Source organism: Monodelphis domestica, chromosome 4 (genome assembly GCF_027887165.1).
Source record: "Monodelphis domestica isolate mMonDom1 chromosome 4, mMonDom1.pri, whole genome shotgun sequence".
In the NCBI taxonomy this organism is placed as follows: domain Eukaryota; kingdom Metazoa; phylum Chordata; class Mammalia; order Didelphimorphia; family Didelphidae; genus Monodelphis; species Monodelphis domestica.
The window spans coordinates 11,568,115-11,589,934 of NC_077230.1; the positions used below are offsets into that span (position 1 = coordinate 11,568,115).

Below are 21,820 nucleotides of genomic sequence, written 5' to 3' on the forward strand. Positions count from 1 at the left end.
TAAAATCAAGACACTAAAATTATCTTTACAGTTTTGGCAATTCACAGTCTTGAAACCCACATTTTTGCGGTTACAGTCTGAACCTGGCAGGATATCAGAGGCCTCAGCCAAGGGGTCTCTCCAGAGGCTAGTGACTCCAGAAAGTCAAGGGAAAGGAAGTCTCAAGAGATGGGCCTCTTCAGAGGCTTATGCCTCTAGAAAAGCCAAGGAAAGGAGAGTAAGCTTTGCACTCACCATGTGACAGTCTAAGGGAAACAGTCTGAGGTCTCATGCTCGAGCTCCTCCACAGTCAAGTTCCACCACCAAGTTCCTCTCACAGGAAGTGATGTGAAATATAAGGGCAGTTCTTTACATCACTTCCTGTGTCTCACATGTACCAATGGTGGCTTAAACTTGGCTCTGAATGGCCCAGGGAGTCAGTCAGATGTTTCTGATTTGTCACTTGCTAGCACACGTGGGTCATAGACCTTCCTCCCCCACACTTAATCTTTAAGGGGGACTGTATACATTCTTGGTTGTTAAAATTCTAAAGACTAAGCAGGGTAGAGTAAAATCTAAATTTCCCAGTTACTTACATATTAATTTTAATAACAACTCAAGATAACCAAGACACATAATTATTAATAATAATGCAGGAATGACATCAAAACCTCACAGTAATAGCAGTTTTACTTCATTTCTGAGAACATAGTCCCACATCATTTATTTCATCCAGGATAACAAATGTCTTCAAGAACATTGCTTATCCTCTTTACAATATAAAGATTTAAAAAGTTCCATCAAAACTGAAGCTTTCTTTGTTTTTTTTTTCTCTGTTTTCTCTACCTTCTCTCTAGCCATTACAGGAAAACAATCTTTCTTCAGCCTTTCTCAGTCCCTCACACTTAATAGCCTTTCTTCAGACTCATTCAATATAAAATTCTCTTTATAATGTTTCTTTATCAAATAATAGTTGACAAGCCACAAGGGCTAGGCAGTGGGGATTAAGTGACTTACTCAGGGTCACACAGCTAGAGTTCCTGCCTTTAATATACTTAAAATCTTCTGAACTTTTATAATAATATTTTGTGCATTGCTCTGAAGATTTCTTTTTCAGCTTTTAGAATGATAGCACTGTAGCTTGAGGCAATAAGCTGATATAATTTTGTCTTTTTTTCCCCACTATCCTTCCTCTTTTAGATACAGGAAGAGGACTGATGGCTGTAAAATCCTTACAGGTTGGTATTGACTTTCCCCACCCTTGAATTAGAGAAAATATTAGAGAAAATTAATTTTCTCTAATTAAAATTTTATTTTATATATGTATATAAAATTAAAATTTTTCTAATTAAAAAAAATTAGAGAAAAATAAAAACAGAAGCAAAAAACAAACAAGTAATTCTCTATCTGCTCCTGTAGAAGAGGCTTTTGAAATAAGGTAGAAAGTTGGTTTTGGAGTGCAGAACATCTGATTACTGAAATCAGAGTGAGGCTACAGATATTCCACCCTTTAATGTGAGAACAGGAGGAACTGAGGCTCCACCCAGACCCAATGGACCAGGAAAGGCTCAAGTCTAAATTAACATACCAAGTAAAGATTACAGGGATCTGGGGAGGGCTTCTCTGGGTAGGCCCTGATTAGAGTCTCTCTCTATTCAGGGTTTATCCAAGGTAAGGTTCAAGAAAATCAGTCTCAACTATGCCCTGACGCCTAAGTACTCACTTCAGTTTCTCAGTGTTAAGGGGAAGTGAAGAACCATCCAGACACTTTAAAGCTAAAGTCACCATCTAGCAGGGCAGCAGCCAATGTACTTCATGGGTAAATGCCGAAGCAATTGAGAAGGTGACCAGACCCTGCCTCTGACACAAGGGTTGTGGTGTCTTCCACTGGCCCCTCTCTTGCCTAACAATGCGCCCGTTCCCCACATGACGCATTCCAGGGTGGCAGTTCCTGCCTGGGTATCCACATCCATTTCCCTTTGGAGGTCTTTGGTAAGCCCATGCCAGCTCTTGGGCCCAGGGCCCGGCCCTTCCTTCTGGCTGCCCTCATAGCCCCGTGCCCTAGTCATGGGATTATAGAGCTGTGTAAGGGGTGCCTTACATGACCTCTCAGATCCGTTCCCCTTCTGCTCTGTGATCTTTGTATGACCTTACTAACTCCTTTTTGATGTCTCTCCTTTGATAGAATTGCCTTCCCTGTGGTCTCGTAAATGCAAATTCATTTAGGTCTCTTATTCTAATTGCTTCATGTACTTTTCATGCCTCCCCAACTACACTGTTAGCTCCCTGAGGGTAAGGGTGCTTTCTTAATTATCTTAATGAATTATCTTTGTATCCTTGTAAGATTTAACACAGTATCTTGCATATAGTCACCACTTAAACACGTATGTGTAGAATTGAATTGTCCCTGGAAAAAAGTTACTACTCTGTTTCATGCAAGGAGAAAGGAAAGTTCTTTACCATACGCAGGTCCTGTACTTGATGGAAGAAAGCCTGGCAGTGGGGGCTGGTTATTTAGCCTATAAAATCAGGGTGAGGAGGAGCAGACAACTTGACAGCCTATAAAGCAATAGAGATTTGGCTTCCAAACCAGTGATGCGGGTTCTGGAATGTCTCTTCAAAGATAGGGCTATGCATTTAATGACTTTCTTTTACAGGTAACATTTTTCTTGAAGGAGAAATTTTAAAATTGTTTCTTTTCTGCAAGCCAGGGGAGCTGATCATTTCATTGCCTAAGGAGTGCCTGCTTACTACAGATACTGTAATTAGAAGCTACTTGGGAGATTACATTACTAAGTAAGTGAGAATACATACATTCCTATAGTAAAGTTTTGGTTTTGTATAATCCTTTATCCTTGTCGGGTGAGAAAAGTTGACAAATCGGACAGCTCTGATTATACCATTAGAGAGCCAGGCCTGGAGTCAGGAGGAACTGGGTTCAAATTTGACCTCACATACTTCCTAGCTGTGTGGCCCTTTGCCTAGCCCTCACTACTTTTCTTTCTTGGAATCATCCATTAATATCTGTTCGAAGACAGAAGATAAGAGTTTGGTTTTTTTTTTTCTTAAGAAAGAAAGAAAAAAGAAAAGCTTGCTGACAGACATAAACATGCAATAGTGATAAATGTCATCCTGAATACAAAGGTAAAGTCTCATTGATACAAAAGCATAGGTTAGTAGTATGGATTAGTTCTCTCTCAGATTGAGTGATATAACTCTTGGAGTAGGCAACTTCCATCAAACACAATAGCTGAGTGACATTAGCATATACTAGTTCCTATTTTTCTTTTAACAGTGAACCCATAAAACACATGCATATACTCTCACAGCTTCAGACAATATTCTTAGCTCCTACCCTCCTAATGGTCAGATAAAGATAATAATTTCCTCTCTCCCACTGTCGAGTACATATTTCTTTGCCTTACTTGGAAGCTGAAATCTGGAATCACATCCTTTCCAGACCTACGTCATGAGAAATATCCTGCCAAACCGTGTACTTCAAATCGAGAGGTTGGGATTGATTATATCTAAATGAGACAAACCTAAGATTTGCAGATATCTATCAAGAGATCAAGGGGGCAAAGACTGTATTTATATATGCTTAATGTATAAAAATAAAAATCATTTTTAAATCACATGATTGATTATGTGAGTATTATTACTTTAAAAAGCCAATCAATGTTTAATAAGCCTTGTCACATTTTTTAAAGAAACTCACTTTTTCAAGTGCATCTTTTTCTTTCTTTTAATTCCCTCTCCCCTCCCAACTCTTACCTTCTGTCTTAGAATGGATACTAAGTCTTGATTCCAAGGCAGAAAAGCATTCAGAGCTAGGCAATTGGGATTAAGTGACTTAACCAGGGTCACACACTTAGGAAGTATCTAAGGGCAGATTTGAGCCCAGGACCTCCTGTCTCCCGGCCTGGCTTTATTCACTGAGCCACCTACAGCAGCCCTATGGCAGCAAGCATTTATTAAGCACCTCTTATGTCCCAGGCACTGTGCTGAGTGCTAGGGATATAAATACAAGCAAAAAAGATAATCCCTGATGTTAAGGAGCTTACATTCTAATAAGGAAAGATAGTGGGAGAGAGGAAATTATTGTCTATGTAACAGAAATATATAAAACAAGAGCTGAAAATTGTGGAGTAGGGAGTAGGAGTTGCCAGTGCTATGTTGGGGAAGTCCAGTGCATCTGGGATGGCTGGTCTGGGCCTTTCCTTCAAATGAGGGTTCTAGGTAGAACTTACCAATGGAAGAAGGGGAGTCAGTTAAGTTAGAGTGGTGAAGCCCAGAGAATGAGGGATGGCTGGAAAGACAGCACAAGGAAACATGTCTCCTTGACTGGAGATTGTAGCTGCTCTTTGTCTTTTTTCCCCCTCCTTTCTGTTTGGTTGGGCTTGAAATTCTTGGGGGGCTATTGTGAGGAGTAAGACACATGTGAATGATCTTTCCTTTTCTGAGAAGGGGGCCTTGTAGAATGAATGAAACCTTGGCATGTCCTCAAGAGCCTTGATTGGTGCTGTTGTATAAACCCATTCCATGTTTGTCAAGTAAAAGGAAATAACTTGGAGGAGGGAGCAGATTTTTGTTGAGTGAAAGAACATATTGAAATTAGAGCATTAGACTATTTCATACTTTCTGTAAAAACTAATTGATTTCTAAAATCTTTATTTTTTAAATAGATGGATGCCTCCTATATCTCCCTTGCTGGCTCTTTGTGCCTTTTTAATTTCAGAAAGACATGCAGGAAACAAATCTCCCTGGAAGCCTTACCTGGATGTTTTACCAAAAGCCTATACTTGTCTTGTGTGTTTAGAACCTGAAGTGGTGAGACTCCTGCCCAGGCCTTTACAAATGAAGGCTGAAGAACAGAGAATGCAAGTTCAGAAGCTGTTCATTTCTTCAAGAGGATTCTTTTCTTCTCTGCAGTCTTTATTTACGGAAGATGTGAAACATGTTTTTCATTATCATGCTTTCCTTTGGGCGTGGTGCACCATTAATACAAGAACAGTGTACATGAAGCATGCCCAAAAGCAATGTCTTTCAGCAGAGCCAGATGTATATGCATTAGCTCCATATTTAGATCTACTGAATCACAGTCCAAGAGTTTGGGTAAGAAATATATTTTGCTTTTTATGAGGAAGACCAAATATTCATAGAATTTGACTAATCAACATGAATTTATTAAGTGCCTACTATGTGCCTGTTCGGTAGGAGTATGAAGAATGAGACCGTCCTTGTTCATGATCAGATTATATGTTTAGATGTAGGAGACATCAAGCATATTATACATACATGCATACATATACACTCACATATATACACACAGATAACGCTTTCACATTGGAGTATTGATATATTGCAGATTGGCATTAGAAACTCAATGGGATTTTTTTTCTTTTCTCTCTTTTTTTTTAACCATTTCTTTCTATCTTAGAATCAATACTAAATATTGGTTCCAAGGCAGGAAAACAATAAGCCCTGGTAGTTGCCCAATGTTGCACAGTTAGGAAGGGTGTGAGGTTATGAAATTGTGAATGTATGAGGATATGAAGCCAGGACCTCCTTTCCCCAAGTCTGGCTCTTCTCTATCCACTGAGCTACCTAAGTACCTCCAAAATGGGAATTTTGGGCAATGGTTTACAGAAGCCACAGATGACATGTGAAGGCCAGCAGATGAAACAGAAAAAGTTTAAAAACTCATTTAAATTTAACATTGACCTACATTTGGCCTATGACTAAACATTTAACCCAAATTTCACATTAAGGAACTGTAAACACCTAATAAAAGAAAAAAGAAAAAATTCATACTTTTTTTCTGGTACAAAGAGAGGGCAAAATAATTATATGTGGATTTTCCAGATCACAGGTGCAATGCACCCCTAACCTCCATGATGTGGAAGAAAGATACCTGTTTACACACACATATTATGAATCTATGTACACCATAAATATGTATTACGTATAGTTTTTAAAAAATTAATGTTACATTAAAATTCTAAGGCATCTCCCTTTCTTTCCTCCTTGTACTAGAGAAAGCATCATTTGATGAAAAGATAATGTATATATAAAATTATACCTTGCTTGTTTCTATTTATCAGTTCTTCTCTCTAACATTTATCACTTTCCTTTGCTGCCATATTGGCCAGTCTGCTAGGTGTAAGGTGGTATCTCAGAGTTGTTTTAATTTTCATTTCTCTAATCAGGAGGAATTTAGAATACTTTTCTATATGTGTAATGGAGGGAGAGAAATGGAGTCTCCCACCACTGAATTCAGGACTAGAGTGTTGTAGAGAAGGAATAGAGCCAAGAGGTGGAGTGCGAATTTTAGATTTACTCCACCTACTTAGTCTAACAAACAGGAATGTCTACACCCCTACTTAACGATTAAGTGTTGAGAAGGATGGCCTATGACAGACATGTGCTAGCAAATGACAAATCAGAAACAACTGCCAGACCCCCTGGTCTGTCTTAAATTAAGCTTAAGCTACCATTTGTACATGTGAGACACAGGAAGTGATGTAAAAAATGGTCTATATATTTTGCGGCACTTCCTTTCTCTGTTGTGTCACTCTGTCAACTGGATCCACTACCAAGTTTTACTTAGCCTCAGCTGAGACTTCTATGATATACTGCCATCTTTTTTATTCATCTGATAGCTAATCATACTCCCTTTAGCAAATATTCTAAATCTCTTTTCCTCAGTCTCCTAATGTTATCCCATCTTCCTTTCTCTTAGCAGATGACTTTTCCTCCTACTTTCTTGAGAAAATTAGAGTTATCCCTTCTGTGATACCTTTAATTTTTTCCTCCACATATCAAAATCTTTTTTTACATCTTCATTGGTGATTCTCCTTCACAAAGTATCCTTGATCCCAATCTTTTTTGTCACCTTTGGGAACTTGCCAGGCATTCCTTCTCATCTTCCATCTTTTCCCACTGTCTACAAACAAGTTCTGGACTTTTCACACTTTAATTCAAATGAGATAATATTTATAAAGCTCTTTAGCACAGTGCCAAGTACATAGTAGATGCCATATTTATTTTAGTTATTAGTATTATTAGATTTATCAATATGTCCAACTACTATCAACTATGTTAATGGCATTGTACCAGGCACAGGAAATTCAGAGACAGGAAAACTTTTCCTGTCCTCATGGAATTCATATTTTATTGGGTCAATATACCATGTACACAAATAAGTAAATATAAAGTAATTTGAGGAGAGAAGATCATTAACAGTCTTTAAAACAGCTGCAATTCCCCATCCCCTTCTCTCCTCTTGTCCTATATCTCTCCTTGTTTTCACCATTAAACTCTTTAGGAAGAATAATTTGTATTTGTTGCCTCTATATCTTTAGAGGTCTTGATCCCCTGTTCTATATTTTTGACTGGATTCTGGACATTTTTGCTTTATTGTTTTATATCTGTATCTCCAGTGCCTAGTACAGTGCTTCTTTACTCATCATAAGTACTTGACAAATATTTATTGAATTTGACTACACAAATCAATTGAGCTTATTAATCATGTGGTAGAATTATAAGCCAATTTTCTCTCTTTGTTCTGTTCCCTTTATGGTAGCCTGTGCAGAAGCCATCAAAGGTTAGTGTGCACATAGCTTAGGCTGCAGGGTTAGAAAATGCATTTGCTAATGCCAGCTAAGGAACTGATGATCTGTGACAAAGGATGGCTATGAAATGATTTTTGGTCATACAAAAGCTAGATTGTGGAGAAGGGAGGCACAACCCTAGATCTCATTATGAAAGGGGTGTCTTTTGTGATCAGAAAAGTCCTTTGGGAGATAGTAATGAAAAGGACTTGTACAAGAATATTCATAGCTGCACTCTTTGTGGTGGCAAAAAAACTGGAAAATGAGGGGCTGCCCTTCAATTGGGGAATGGCTGAACAAACTGTGGTACATGTTGGTGATGGAATACTATTGTGCTCAAAGGAATAATAAAGTGGAGGAATTCTATGGGAACTGGAACAACCTCCAGGAACTGATGCAGAATGAGAGGAGAAGAACCAGGAGAACATTGTACACAGAGACAGATACAGTATGGCACCATCAAATGTAATAGACTTTTCTACTAGCAGTATTGCTTAATTGTAAATTTTACCCTGCATCAGTGCTGAGAAATCTTTTCCTTGTAAGTCTGGTTTGTTCATATTTGTATTATAGTTCCAATCTTTTCACATCCATACCAGCGTTGACTGTTCCTTTTTTTGTCATCTTTACCTATCTGAATAGTAGACGAATCTATGATGAATCTATAATTGTGTCTCTTTTAAGAGTGATTTTCATCTGTTTTTCTTTGTAGGTAGAAGCAGCATTTAATGAGGAAACTTGTTGCTATGAAATTAGGACTACCTCACATTGCAAAAAATTTGAAGAACTATTCATTTGTTACGGTCCTCATGATAACCACCGGCTGCTTTTAGAATATGGATTTGTTGCCAGCAATAATCCACATAGTGCTGTTTATATAGCAGTAGGTCAGCATCTATTTTTTTCTGTGCAAATCTTGCAAGTGAATTAAAAAAAATTATTTTCCAATTGCATGTGATAACAAAATTGTCTCTTTCCTTCCCCTCTTTTGAATGAATTCTTAAAGACATTTTTATAAAATCTCTAATAAGGAAAACATGTTCATGATTTGTTGTCTTTGTAGACCTATTTACTTAGTTCTTTGGTTGAGTTTGCAGCTTTTAGTGAAAGAAAACTGGGGTTCTGTGACTATGCTCATAAGAGGTAGACGCTTATTGACAGAAAGAAGCATAGCAAAGTTTCATACTGCTTTCATATATTTCATACTGCTATATATATGTGTACATTTTTATTTCTTGCTAATAGATTATGAACTTCTTCAGCACCATAACTGTGCCTTATTTTTGTTGTTGTTTTTGTTTTCCCCTTAGTTTTTAATTCTGTGCCTTGTTTCTAGCAGGTGTTCAGTAAAAATATGCCGAATTGAATAGAGAGGAAAATATAGAAACTACTGTACTGAGACATTCTAGATTGATTAGGTCGACATTGATTCAATGAAAATTAATATTAAGAATCTGCTATGTATAAGACATTGGATCAGTTACTATAGAAATTACAAAAAGGTACATGTTATAAAAGCTTACAAGAGAGACAAAATGAGTGTTTTTCTTTATGTCCTCTTAAATTCCTTTTATCATCAGTATGGTATATTTTGCTTTCTAATAAATGTGAGATGTATTCAGACTTGGAAGTCAGGAGAGACAAGTCACTTAAGCTGCTTGAGAGTCTCTTTGCTCATCTTGCAGATGAAAATTTTTTTACAGAACAGGAAAATAATACAGTATTATAAGACTTATCAATATGAAATGTGATAATTTACATAAATTAATTTAAAAATCCTACAATACTTTATAAATGACATTGATTGTTAATAATATTCATAACATTTCTATTAATATTTATAACTACCAATAACATTACCATTATTATGGTCTGTTGTGATTTTGTGACTGAATGATCTTACTGAATTGGGCCAGGGGAACAAATTCTGTTCTTGAATTTCACTCATCTTCATTGTTATGCAAAAAGAAAATATTACAATGAAGCAACCACTGTTGTCTGAATTATGCCTTAAATATATGAATCTTATTTTTAAAAATGTAGATAGCCTTGTTGATCACCTTCCTTCAGTGGACAAACAGATGAATAAGAAAATTTCCCTTTTAAAAGAGCATGGCTTTTCAGAGTAAGTATCCCTCTTTAATGAAATTTTCATTTCAGAAAACTTTCATAGCATACTTTAGAGTAAACTAAATTTTCCTCAGTGCTGACTTCATTAATCCCCAAATATCTATCGAATATAAGAGCAGGCACAATGCTAGGGACTTTTGTGAGAGACATATCAAACATTGTCCCGATAGCTGAGGAATTACTTGCAGAGATTAGATGTAAATGCACCCATAATGAATTAAGTGTCCATATAAGGAATTAGATGATGAGTAGCATAGGTAATATTTCTGGATGTAGTTAAGTTAATATCTTTACAAAAACATGGTAGTAGTGGGTTCCCTTAGGACATTATAAAAGCATCAGTAACTTCTTTGGCAATTGATCTGAATTTCTTTAGATGTGATGGGATTTCACCAGACCCTACATAGGAATTCATGTTTGAAGCGTGTTAATTTGGTGGGTGGGGCACTTCAGTGGACCAATGGATAGTGTCCAGCCTGGAGTCAGGAATGTGAGTCTCCTGAGTTAAAATCTGGCCTCAGACTAGCTGTGTGGTCATAGGCAAGCCACTTAACTCTGTTTCCCTTATTTTCCTGTTCTGTAAGATGAATTGGTGAAGAAAATGACAAACTACTCTAGTATCTTTTCCAAAAAAACCCCCAGACCCAAATAGGGTCATGAAAAGCTAGGTATGACTAAAAATCAACTAAACATTAGGATGTAAAGTCCTTGAGGGAAGGGACTATCTTTCTTTTTGCTATATTTGTATTCTCAGTGACTAGCATAGAGTAAGTGCTTCTTACTCTAGGGGGCATCTGGGTAGCTCAGTGGATTGAGAACCAGGCCTAGAGATGGGAAGTCCTAGATTCAAATCTGGCCTCAGACACTTCCCAGCTGGGTGACCCTGGGCAAGTCACTTGACTCTCATTGTCTAGCCCTTACCACTCTTCTGCCTTGGAACCAACACACAGTATTGACTCCAAGACGGAAGGTGAGGGTTTAAAAATTTTTTTTAAGTAATCTGATTTTTTTCTCTCATTTTACTTTTGTGTATTTGTGAATTTTTCCTTTACTTTGGCTCAGGATTATAGACTGTATCTTATTTAGCAGGATCATAAAGGAAATTCCTTAATCATGTGTCATCATATATTGCAATGAAGAACTTATAATTTCTAACACTAATGGTTATTTTTCTTCCTTAGAAATTTAACTTTTGGATGGGATGGGCCATCTTGGAAACTGCTCACAGCCCTTAAGTTGTTATGTCTTGGACCAGAGGAATTGTAAGTTTCTGAGTGTGTTATTGATCATATTGTTCATCTAGAAACCAAGACTTCACTTTGTGGTTTTTGTCTACAACTTCAATTTGGAAGACAAGGATGTTGATCAAACAATTTATTAAACATTTCTTAAATGCCTGTTGTGTGCCAGGCACTTTGTGAATGAATTGGGGAAACAAGTTCAAAGAATGCACACAAAAAGGATGGGGACTATGAAAAGGTCCTTAGAAATCTGTGCAGTGATGAGTTCAGAAGCCAAATTGCAAAGGTCTGAGTGAGCCAGAGGGCTGCAGGGAGAAACAACATTTATTAGTAGGGTAGATGCTCTCTTTCCACTGGAGCTGGGTTGGAATCCTACCCCTATTTTTTATTAGTCATTTAACCATAGATCCTAACTGTTTAAGTTCTTTGAGTCTCAGTTTCTATAATTTCTGGAGGGTGCATTATAAACGCTTGTTGTGATGTTCAAATGAAATGTGTACTCAGTGCTTTACAAACCTTATTGTGCTATTAACAGCTATTATTATTATTTCTTCTATTCATATTAGAATTTTGTCTCTTGATAATTCCTGAAATTAGGATTTTTTTCCTCTAAAGAGACCTAAATTAAAGTAATTAGTTTTAATGCTGTACTACTGATACCGCAAACTTAGAGGTCACTAATAGCCAATCCAATGACCTTTTTTCTAGTTTTCATTCCCTTTAATGTTACTCAATAGATCTCCTGAACTTCTTTTTTGTTTCTGCTTCAGTGTGGTCCCTATTTCCATATTTGAGGAATTTTATTTCAAGGGTCATCTTGATCCCAGTCTTCTCCCTCTTTTGGGGGGGGATTCCATGTACCATTATTCATGAACAAATCACTACTTCTCTCAGAGACTCAGTTTCCTCACCTTTAAATAAGGTGGCTAATATTTCACATCACCTTCTTAGCATTAGGCCTTGTAGGACTTTAAATGTTGTACAAATTTTTGTGAAATTCTTATTGTTATTATTATGTCTTCTGCTCTCTATTACCATCTCTGATCTCCTTGTGAATGTGCCTTAAAAAATGTTTTCTTGCTTTGGAGTGTCTGATCCAAGGCCTTCATGTTATGGAGGCCTTTATGAGTTGTTTAGAAGAAAATAAGAAAGATATTGTGGGTTTGTATTGAAGGGTAGCTTTTATATCACTCTTCTTGTTGGTGCTGTTAATGCTAACATGTTCAATATTTTGGTTCTAGTACATGCTGGAAGAAAGTGCTTCTTGGTGAAGTAATTTCAGACACGAATGAACAGAAGAGTTTGGTTTTGTCCAGACAGATATGCTCTTATTTCATAGAAGAGACCAAAACTGCACTTCATAAGGTATATTTCTAAAACATGACATCCTTTTCTTAAAACATCGTAATTGGATGAAGTTATTCTTTTTCATTTGCTCTTGAAAAATATGAATAGTATACTTTGTAGTACTATTAAGTTTATTGTTTTTATGAAACAAGGTTGTAGTTATATTTTTGCATTTGAAATAACATGCATACTTTAATAAGTTCATATATTGAATATCTCAGTAGAGCTTTATAGCTCAAAAATTATGTTTAGTAGTTGCTTTGGTCTTATATTAAAATAGTGGTCTTCAAACTTTTCCTTGGTGGTAGTCAGTTTAAATAAAGTTTTGAGAGAAACCTTGTAGTAAAATCCTTTAAAATTAGTATTTTTTATTCATCTTATCAGTCAACCTAAAGTCTAAAAAAATAAGAAACTTGGAGGTGTTCCAGGGTATTTTTGCCGCACAGTTTGAGAAACACTGAGTTAAATCATTTATATTAAATCAACTCAGTCAATTGAAGATTCTTCTTGTATGATTATGAATATTGATACTTACATCCTTTCTAGATTTCCCATATGAAGAATGAACAAACAGCCCTGGAATACCAGCTAACTTTGGTAGAGAATTTGTGGGTGGAAGAACTAAGGATTCTTCAAGTATCTGCAGATATTCTAAAGAATGTGCATTAAGAAATCACCTGTCTTTCCTAGAGTTATTTGCTCTGCCCCCTGTGGTATGTGACTGCTTTAGAATGCATGGTTTTTTCAGTGATGAGTTTTAATGGCTTTCTATGGTTTGCAAATCATCTCTCATGTGGGAAGAATTTATTTATTTGTTTAAAGCCCTTACCTTCCATCTTAGAATTAATATTTCCCAAGACAGAAGAGCATAAAAGCTAGGGAATTGGGGTTAAAGGTTAACCCAGGACCTCTCATCTCTAGGCCTGGCTCTCTATCCACGGAGTTACTTAGCTTCTCCTCAGGAAAAATGTATTATGTGCTTGGTACATGCCAGTCTGTATGCTCAGTGCTTTAAGAAACAGATAGAAAAACAAGGGAGTCCCTTTTGTCATGGAGGGCACATTCTACTGTGGGATACAACATGTTTACAGAGAAGTACATGTTAGATATATACAAAATTATAGATATTTACTAGTGGAGAGCCGCAACTGGATGAATCTGGAACCGCTCCTTGTAAGAGATGGTGCTTAAGTAGAGACTTAAAGGGATTTAAGGGTTCCAAGAAATACAAACAACATTCTGGGCTGGGTGTGATCGCTGGTCAATAGACATGGAGGCAGATTGATTCAGCAAGCTATCACCTATGTGCATTATCATGAATGACCAGCGAGAGGGCTGATTTGGCCAAAGCAATGTGGAATCAACCTGGAAATGTAGGCCGCAGCTAGACTGTGAAGCTTAAAAAAGCCTGATGCATAGACATCCATTCAGTCTCATTCTTTGCTTTCACTTAAAACACACAGAGGCGCACATACAAATACACACACACTATATTATTGGTATAGTATAGTAAATATTTTATATTAATTGATGTTATCTTGAAATTTTTATTTCACAGTTATTTTTGCTAATTAAATTATTTTTATTATTTGTGAAACTTCACTTAATCGTTTGGTTTTTTTTTCTGCTTTTTATTTAGTTATCTGACATCTTTTTTTCCTCCTTTTTTTCCTTCTCGGTACATAATGAGTTCAAAATTCTCCCTGTTCTCTCCTTTAACTTAATTATTTTGTTTGTTAGTTTTTCTTTTTTAATCTTTTTTTTTAAAACCCTTTTTGTCTTAATAGCAACTCTAAGACAGAAAGGCAAGAGCTAGGCAAATAAGGTTAACTGACGTGCACAATTAAGAAGTGTCTGAGGTGAGATTTGAACCCAGGTGCTTCTGACTCCAGGCCTGGTTCTCTCTCACTGCTTCCATAAAGGAGAATTTCTCAATATTGTTTTAAAAAATCATTAGTCCTTCATCTCTCCCTATTCTGAACTTCTATTCATGATCTCATATTTATTTATTCTTTCTTTAATTTCTTTGTGGTCTTCATGGATATGAAGCTTCAGAAGTGTCACAATTGAGTTCTCTATTCTAAGCAATTTCTATGTTATTGCCTTTGTATGTCCTGCCCCATCTACTTCCCTCCTTTTTCCCCATTATGCCTCACCCTTAGCAGAACCAATTTATGAAGGAACTAACAAAGGTTAGAAATATTTCTCTGTGGTAGAAATTACACAATATTTTAACTTGCGTGGTCTAATTCTGGCCACTGTTATCCTTTGTTCTTCCCATATCCTTCCCACATATCTTGCAGTCTTAACCCTGGTTGACATCCTCCCATACTCCTGCATGCCTGCTGTGCAGGAGCTCCAATTTTCCTGAAGCAGGCTAGAGATGGAGAGATGGCACCCTCTCAGGAAGTGGTTTCCCTCTGTACCACATAAACATGTCTCTTCCTCCATTAGTGTGTGGGACTGGGATTTCATTTTCCTATTAATCTGAAATCTTGTTTCTTGTTTCAATCCCTTTTCTCATTTCTCCCATTCTCTTGAAACCTATATTCTTGCTAAATTAATATTTTAACTTCATTGTTCATGGATAGAATTAGTTAGGATATAGCCTGTGTGCCCATCTTCCTATCACATTTTTCAATAATCCCATTTATGCAACTTTTTATTTTGCAATTTTCTCCCACAAAATGCATAGATTTACTAGTAGTTGGTATGAGGGATTTCTTCCATGGGGTTTCAAACTGGCTTCTCCACCTCACTTACATTTCTTTAAATTCTACTTTTATCGTTATCATTTTGTATATTTCAAATTATGGCAACACCTCAGTTTCTTTAATGACCTTTTTTTTAACAGCATTAATCAGTTTTTTCTTTCTGTTTTTTTTCTTAAAATAACCTTTAGAGACAGAGACAGAGTAATTTATTTAATTCCTTATTTTTTCCTAAGTAGTTGAATTTATTTGCCTTTCTTGTATTTTGTTTCTGTTTGGTGTTTTTCAAGTGAAATATTCTGTTCAACTTTTTTTTTTAGGAATGTTTCAAATCCCTCCCTTTTTAAATTGAACTTTCATCTGTTTAATCAATGAGTAATCTTAGGTTTGGACATCATGGCTTTTTGGAATACATTATTTCATTCCCTTATGCTGTTTTAAGTGATTATAGAATAGTCTTGCTTGATCTAACTTCCTTTCCTTTATATGTTAAAGCCTTTCTCTTGACCAGTTGCAGAATTTGTGGCATGTCTTAGGAATTGTTAAATTGTTAAATTTAAATACATATGTGTCTTAGAGTCAAGTGCTTTATTGTTGGGTTATTTTAGTCGTAAAAAAAAAAAAACAAAAACAGGGGACAGCTGGGTAGCTCAGTAGATTGAGAGCCAGGCCTAGAGACTGGAGGTCCTGAGTTCAAATCTCTCAGGCACTTCTCAGCTGTGTGACCCTGGGCAAGTCACTTGACTCTCATTGCCTAGCCCTTACCACTTTCTGTTGATTCCAAGACAGAAAGTAAGGGTTTAAAAAAACCAAAAACCAAACACACCAAACCCTTATCTTTCATCTTAGAATCAATACTGTATATTGGTTCCAAGGCAGAAGAGTGGTAAAGGCTAGGCCACGGGGGTTAAGTGACTTGTCCAGGGTCACACAGCTAGGATGTATTTGAGGTTAGATTTGAACCACAAACCTCCCATCTCTAGGTCTGACTCTAGGTCCATTGAACCACCCTCTGCCCTCCCATGTCTGACTCTTCATAACCCAATTTGGGTTTTTTTTGGTAAAGATACTAGAATGGTTTGCCATTTCCTTCTCCAGCTCACTTTACAAATGAGGAACTGAAGCAAACAGGGTTATATAGCTATTAAGTGTCCAAGGCCAGATTTAAAGCCATGAAGATGAGCCTTCATGATTCTAAGCTCAGTGCTCGACCTGGAGTTGAAGTGTAGGGTTTGTTTGTTTTTTTAAATAATTTGGTTTTTGGATTCTTTGAGTTGATGCTTTGTTTTCCTTATTTAGAATTTTTGGAAATTTTTTGTGAAGGGTTAAATTTTGGGGGTAGGAGTTTGAACAAAAATAAGAAAAGCAGCTTCTTAAACACAAAACACTTAGTTTATTATTAGGAAAATATGGATAGGAAATAGGAGGAAAGTGAGAGTAATCTTATAATAGCTTATAACTATACCTAAGATCACAATACTATCTAAAATTTTTCTAGAAAACCCTAAATCTATCTGCTTTCATGGGCATTTGCTTTTGCCAGAGCTAGGCTCCAGACTAACTTTTCTACACTCTCTATCTAAGAATATACCCAGTATCTGCCTACCTATTGTGAGATTTAAAATGGTTGAGGTCTTAAACTGTAGTGACTTAAAATGGTGGAAGATATAAATTGTGTTAGATATAAGAGAGGGTGAGTAAATTTTGACCGCAGAAATATGTTTCACTACAGTGTCTTGGGTTTTAAATCAAATATAAGGTGGTCACCAGGGAAATATTCCCAATTATTCAAATACCCAAGTCAGTTGGGTTTTATAGAGATTTTTAGTTAATAATATAATGAGGAATTAGAGAAAGAGAGAAAGAGTAGGAAAGGAATAATTATGAAGGGCCTCAAGCCAATATAGCCTAGACCTGAGTCTTAAGAGAGAAATCAGTCAGTTTTTTTTAACATTTACCACAAGGTCTGACTAAACAAGGATTCTAGTAACACCAGGCCAGCTCCATCTCAGCTGACTTTACCAGAGAGCCTTCCAGCCAGAGACTGTTCCAAAGGGCCTCTCTCCAGAGCCTCTCTCAAGAGATTCTTCCCAAGCGATCCTCATCGGAGATCCTCCAAAAGGATTTCTCCAAAAGGATATCCTCAAGAAATTCTGCTTTTTCTTATATAGGGGTTTTTCTCCCATGTCACCTCCCCTAAGTCTCTACATCTACCAATCACTGTAGACGCTTTCCAAAAGACTGACCATCTAAATTCCTGCTAAGTTGACCAATCTCCTCACTAAGTCTGAATAAGAAAAAATGCTGCTGTGTTGACCAAGTCTCCTCAGTAAGTCTGAACTAGAGAAAACACAGCTGAGTCAACTAATCTCATCAAAAGAAAACTTGCCTGACCCTTTTAGGTACCTAGCATCCCATTGTATCAATTCTGAAAACAGGCCTGGCTCAAAGGACTCCTTGCCTTATTATAAGCATGGGTCCAAGTACTTTCATTGTTTAGCAAGGAGTTTTCTCTCCTAAAGTAGTCTTAAGTACGGGTAGATTAGGGGTCCGCCCATAGCAAGGAGTTTTCTCCCCTAAAGCAGTCTTAAGTACGGTTGGAGTAGAGGTCCTCCCATTTCTGATCCTGGTGAGTTCTCACATCAAAATGGGGAATTTTTCTCAGTAGGGAATTTGTTCCAATTAAGAATTCCCCGATGGGGAAACTTTTAACATTCACAAGTCTGAGAGATTTCAAGATTTACACTATCTACCAAAGAAAGTCAATAATCAATAAGGCTATTAAGGCCTTAAATCCATTTCTCAGTCTCCTAACAGTCCCAGAGAGAGCAAGCCACACACTCCTCTCCCCAGGGGACCCAGAGACCAAAACCTCTTTCTAACTTCCAGCCGTAACTGACTAACTTTCAGCCACACCCTTCTAACTGTTATTAACTGACAGTTTATACAGCAGTGGGGCTCTTACTTAGCAATCTTTTTACTCCCTTGTCTCTTAAATAGAAAAGGGAGAAATTAAGAAAAACACTCTTACATATCCCCCCTCTCAAGATCTGTTGGGAGACCAGTCTCTCCAATGGATCTTTCAACTAAAACTATCCTATACTCTATATTATAAATAGGGAGAAGTAAAGAGGGAAAGAAAGAAAGCAAAACAATTCTTGCAACATGCAAGTCTCAAATAATATACATTTCCAAATATTTACAGTTATAGAATCACAAAACTCATGCTATACTCTACATAAATAAAATTTATTTTATTATACTCTACATAAATAAGAACCTAAAGATATTGATCCAAATGGACCTTATGGTTACTATGCACAAAAAAATTAAACAAGAAAAATAAACAAGACCTTATATATATATATTCTATACCTTTAAAAATAAATAAGAAACTTTTATACACATTAAATATATCCAATTTTATCCCCCTTGAGGTGGATCTAATATTAATATATTAATATCTCCCCTGAGGTGAGTGTTGATCAGCACTTATAACAGGTTATCAATTAGTTATTATAATCATATAAATTTAGTTATTATAATATATTATTCTTAAATATCAATCCTAAATTTTATGATATGATAAATTATATACTTACTTATTATAATTTGAACCTTTACAAGAAGAAATCAAACCTTTTTATTGAACAGCAACAAATAAGTCCAGGGGTTCACTGAAATGTTCTTGAAAATGGCGTACAATTTCTTTGTAATCTTTTTCTTGATGTCAAGGGTTCATTGTCATTGAAATTATCTTCCCCATTTCTAGAAGGTCCAATCCCCATTTCCCCAGACTCCTCTGCATGTGTGTGTTTCACTCTTAAGTTCCTTCAATTGTAGAAGATGGTTTACTGCACATTGTTCTATTTAAATACTTAACAATCAGGTTAGCGTTTACAAAGAAATATTTAATTCAAAAAATATAATCACAAAACATGCAAATCTATTCTTCCAATACATGAGAGGCATTATCCTATTGACTAAAGACAGTAAAAACCTGATGGTAATGAAATTTCATCCAAAGGCACCTCAAAGGCATTTCCACTTAGGCGAACTAGTTATGTCCCTGTTTTACATTGAACATTCCAACTAGAAAGCAAAGTACTTAAACACAATTTTATTCTTCAGAGATCTTCAACTAGTAGCCACTGTAGAGCTGTAGTTCATATCTGATTGCCCTGAAGTGGCATCCTTAAGATCCTTTATGAAAAATTCAATATAATCCTTATATATATATATAGGTATATGACCAATTAGCTGACATATTCCATGAACAAAATATACAGAATCCAATTCAAATAGCTTGCTTCAATATTGCTGTCAGTTGTTAGGATAACTATTTAAAATGAAGGCAGTGAAATCTTTCCTATTGTGTGATTGCTGCCTGGAAGCACATTATGAAAATTTCTGCAAGAAAAGCACAAGGTCATTTAAGAAATTTCTTACTTACTTAAAGTATAGGTACAAACATTTCTAGTAAATTTCATCCCCATGGGTTTTTATTATTTTCAATTAATAGGATAATCCTATTTCAGTCTAAAGCAATAATAAAAGGTGACTTTGAGAATAGATGGGCTGGAGAGTGCTTTAAGGATGACTGTGAGATGGAGATTATCAAACAAATTCTGTTTTTTGAAAGCCCTTAAATAAATATTTTTTATTATGACTTTTATTATCTATGGGTTACAATGTGTATAAAATTCAAACATCAAGAGACATAAATAACTATTCTATATTCCCTATATACTTTGACTTATAAAAATTATAAGGTATTACTTTTATCCATTAGTCTGCTCAGATTTTGAAAAATGACAAGAAAGTAAAGCTGACTTCTTTTAAAGAGACTTACTTAAAAATGAGTTTTAACTTCCTTTCTGCTTACTGTCAAAGAAATTTTGTCAGAGTGCTCAGTCTACACAAATCTTTTCTCTGGCAAGAAGTACAGACTGTAATTAAGCCTTGTGAATCTTAAGTTCTTAGCAGACAAGTTCTGTTATCCTCACTGTTTTATTTCTTAGCATCACTCATTACCAAATTGTATTTGTCAGTAGTGATTAGTAAATGCTGTAGTTGGTATTAAAGGCTGTCTGAATGGAAAATCTCAATGCAATTGTCTGTGTTGAAAGAAAATATTATATTTGATCTTTTTATTTTTCTTGCAGACGTGATGTATGTCTGCTTTCTTCTACCACAAAAATGTTTTCATATGCTTTAAAAATCCCACCAGGAAGTAATTCAATCTATTATGTTCCTGAGAGGTATCCACACAATACAGGAACTTTTTTTTCTTTCAACACAAAAGAATCATTTTTATTAACCATTTATTTTCTAAAAAACCCTTTACCTTTTGTCTTAGAATCAATACTATGTATTGGTTCCAAGGCAGAAGATCAATAATGGCTAGTTAATGGGGGTTAAGTGACTTGCCTAGGGTCACATAGCTAGGAAGTATCTGAGACCAGATTTTAATTCGGGGACCTCCCATCTATAGTCCTGGCTCTCAATTTACTGTACCACCTAGCTGCCCCTTTGTTAACCATTTAAACTGTAGTTTTTTTTTCTAAACCCTTACCTTCCGTCTTGGAATCAATACTGTGTATTGGTTCCAAGGCAAAAGAGTGGTAAGGACTAGGTAATGGGGGGTCAAGTGACTTGCCCAGGGTCACACAGCTGGGAAGTGTCTGAGGCCAGATTTGAACCTAGGACCTCCCATCTCTAGGTCTGACTCTCAATCCACTGAGCTATGCAGCTTCCCCCTAAACTGTAGTTTTACTAGTTGATAGGTTACACAATGAACTATCACTGTAGATTTTGCATTCCATTTATATTTGTACTAAGATCTATATTCTTCTGGTTAAATAAATATTTAATGATGATGGCAATAAACTAAATCTATAAATGAAAACATGTATTTTGCCTTCTCTTTTACTACTATCTATAAGATGTATATTTTTGTGACTTTGTTATCCATTCTCTTATTTTTGTTTATGTGTGTGTGTATTTGAATTAACCTTTGATTTCATTGATATATGAAACTTTCAATGAGGAAACTCCATGATTATCTTGTAAGATTTAAATTAATATCAATAACTCCAAGTGTTATATTTTATAGTTTATTAATAATCACTTGAAGTAGAAAGAAAATAAACTAAAAGAAATAGAAGTTCAAACCTAATTATCTAACAAAAAGTAAATCCATGTTGTAGATTCTCCTGCCTGGCATAAAGTCCACTTTCCCAGCTTGATCAGGGGAAAAAACAGGCGGGATCACACAGAAACTTTATCTCCAAAATGAGGCGCACTGACAAAAAGCCAATTCAATCCCCTACAGTTCAATTTCACTACATCCAAAAATTCATTCTGGATCTTTTGGTACAGTGTGTGGTTTCTGCAGGCTTATTTATGGTGCCTTCTACAAACAGTTCACTATCTTGATTTGGGGAGTAGTTTCTTATTCTAAAATAACTCTCAAGAAAAATTTTTATAAATCTAGAATTTTATGACAATAATTCAATCCCCCTGAGGAGGGTGTTGACAAACATATGGATCACCCAGGGATACATGGCTGAATTATGAGGTATGTGAATCAATTGTTAAAAGGAAGTAAAAAACATTTAAAAAAATAGAAGAAAAGAAAAAAAAATCAAAATTAAATAGTATATAAAAATTTTGAGTAAGCACGAATAAGCCCATCATAGGTTCTAGAATCAGGGCCCAATAAAGTGATTTATGTACCATTGCGGCCCAATACAGTGATTTATGGCCATTGTGGCAACATGCAGCAATAACAAAGACT

At 35.9% G+C, this 21,820-nt stretch overlaps 1 protein-coding gene across 3 annotated transcripts in view; it reads left to right on the top strand.

Moving 5' to 3' along the window:
* The window catches only part of SETD4 (SET domain containing 4), a 37,494-nt gene extending 21,890 nt beyond the window's left edge, over window positions 1-15,604 (top strand). For all 3 annotated transcript variants that reach the window (XM_056826040.1, XM_007493227.3, XM_001376248.4), the window contains 8 exons: window positions 1,180-1,217; window positions 2,687-2,775; window positions 4,665-5,094; window positions 8,305-8,479; window positions 9,636-9,717; window positions 10,904-10,984; window positions 12,205-12,328; window positions 12,857-15,604. In XM_056826040.1, coding sequence (XP_056682018.1) covers window positions 1,180-1,217; window positions 2,687-2,775; window positions 4,665-5,094; window positions 8,305-8,479; window positions 9,636-9,717; window positions 10,904-10,984; window positions 12,205-12,328; window positions 12,857-12,979 — 1,142 coding nt within the window. In that variant the 3' untranslated portion in view covers window positions 12,980-15,604. The remainder of the gene's footprint in view (window positions 1-1,179; window positions 1,218-2,686; window positions 2,776-4,664; window positions 5,095-8,304; window positions 8,480-9,635; window positions 9,718-10,903; window positions 10,985-12,204; window positions 12,329-12,856) is intronic.
* The last annotated feature ends 6,216 nt before the right edge of the window (window positions 15,605-21,820 follow it).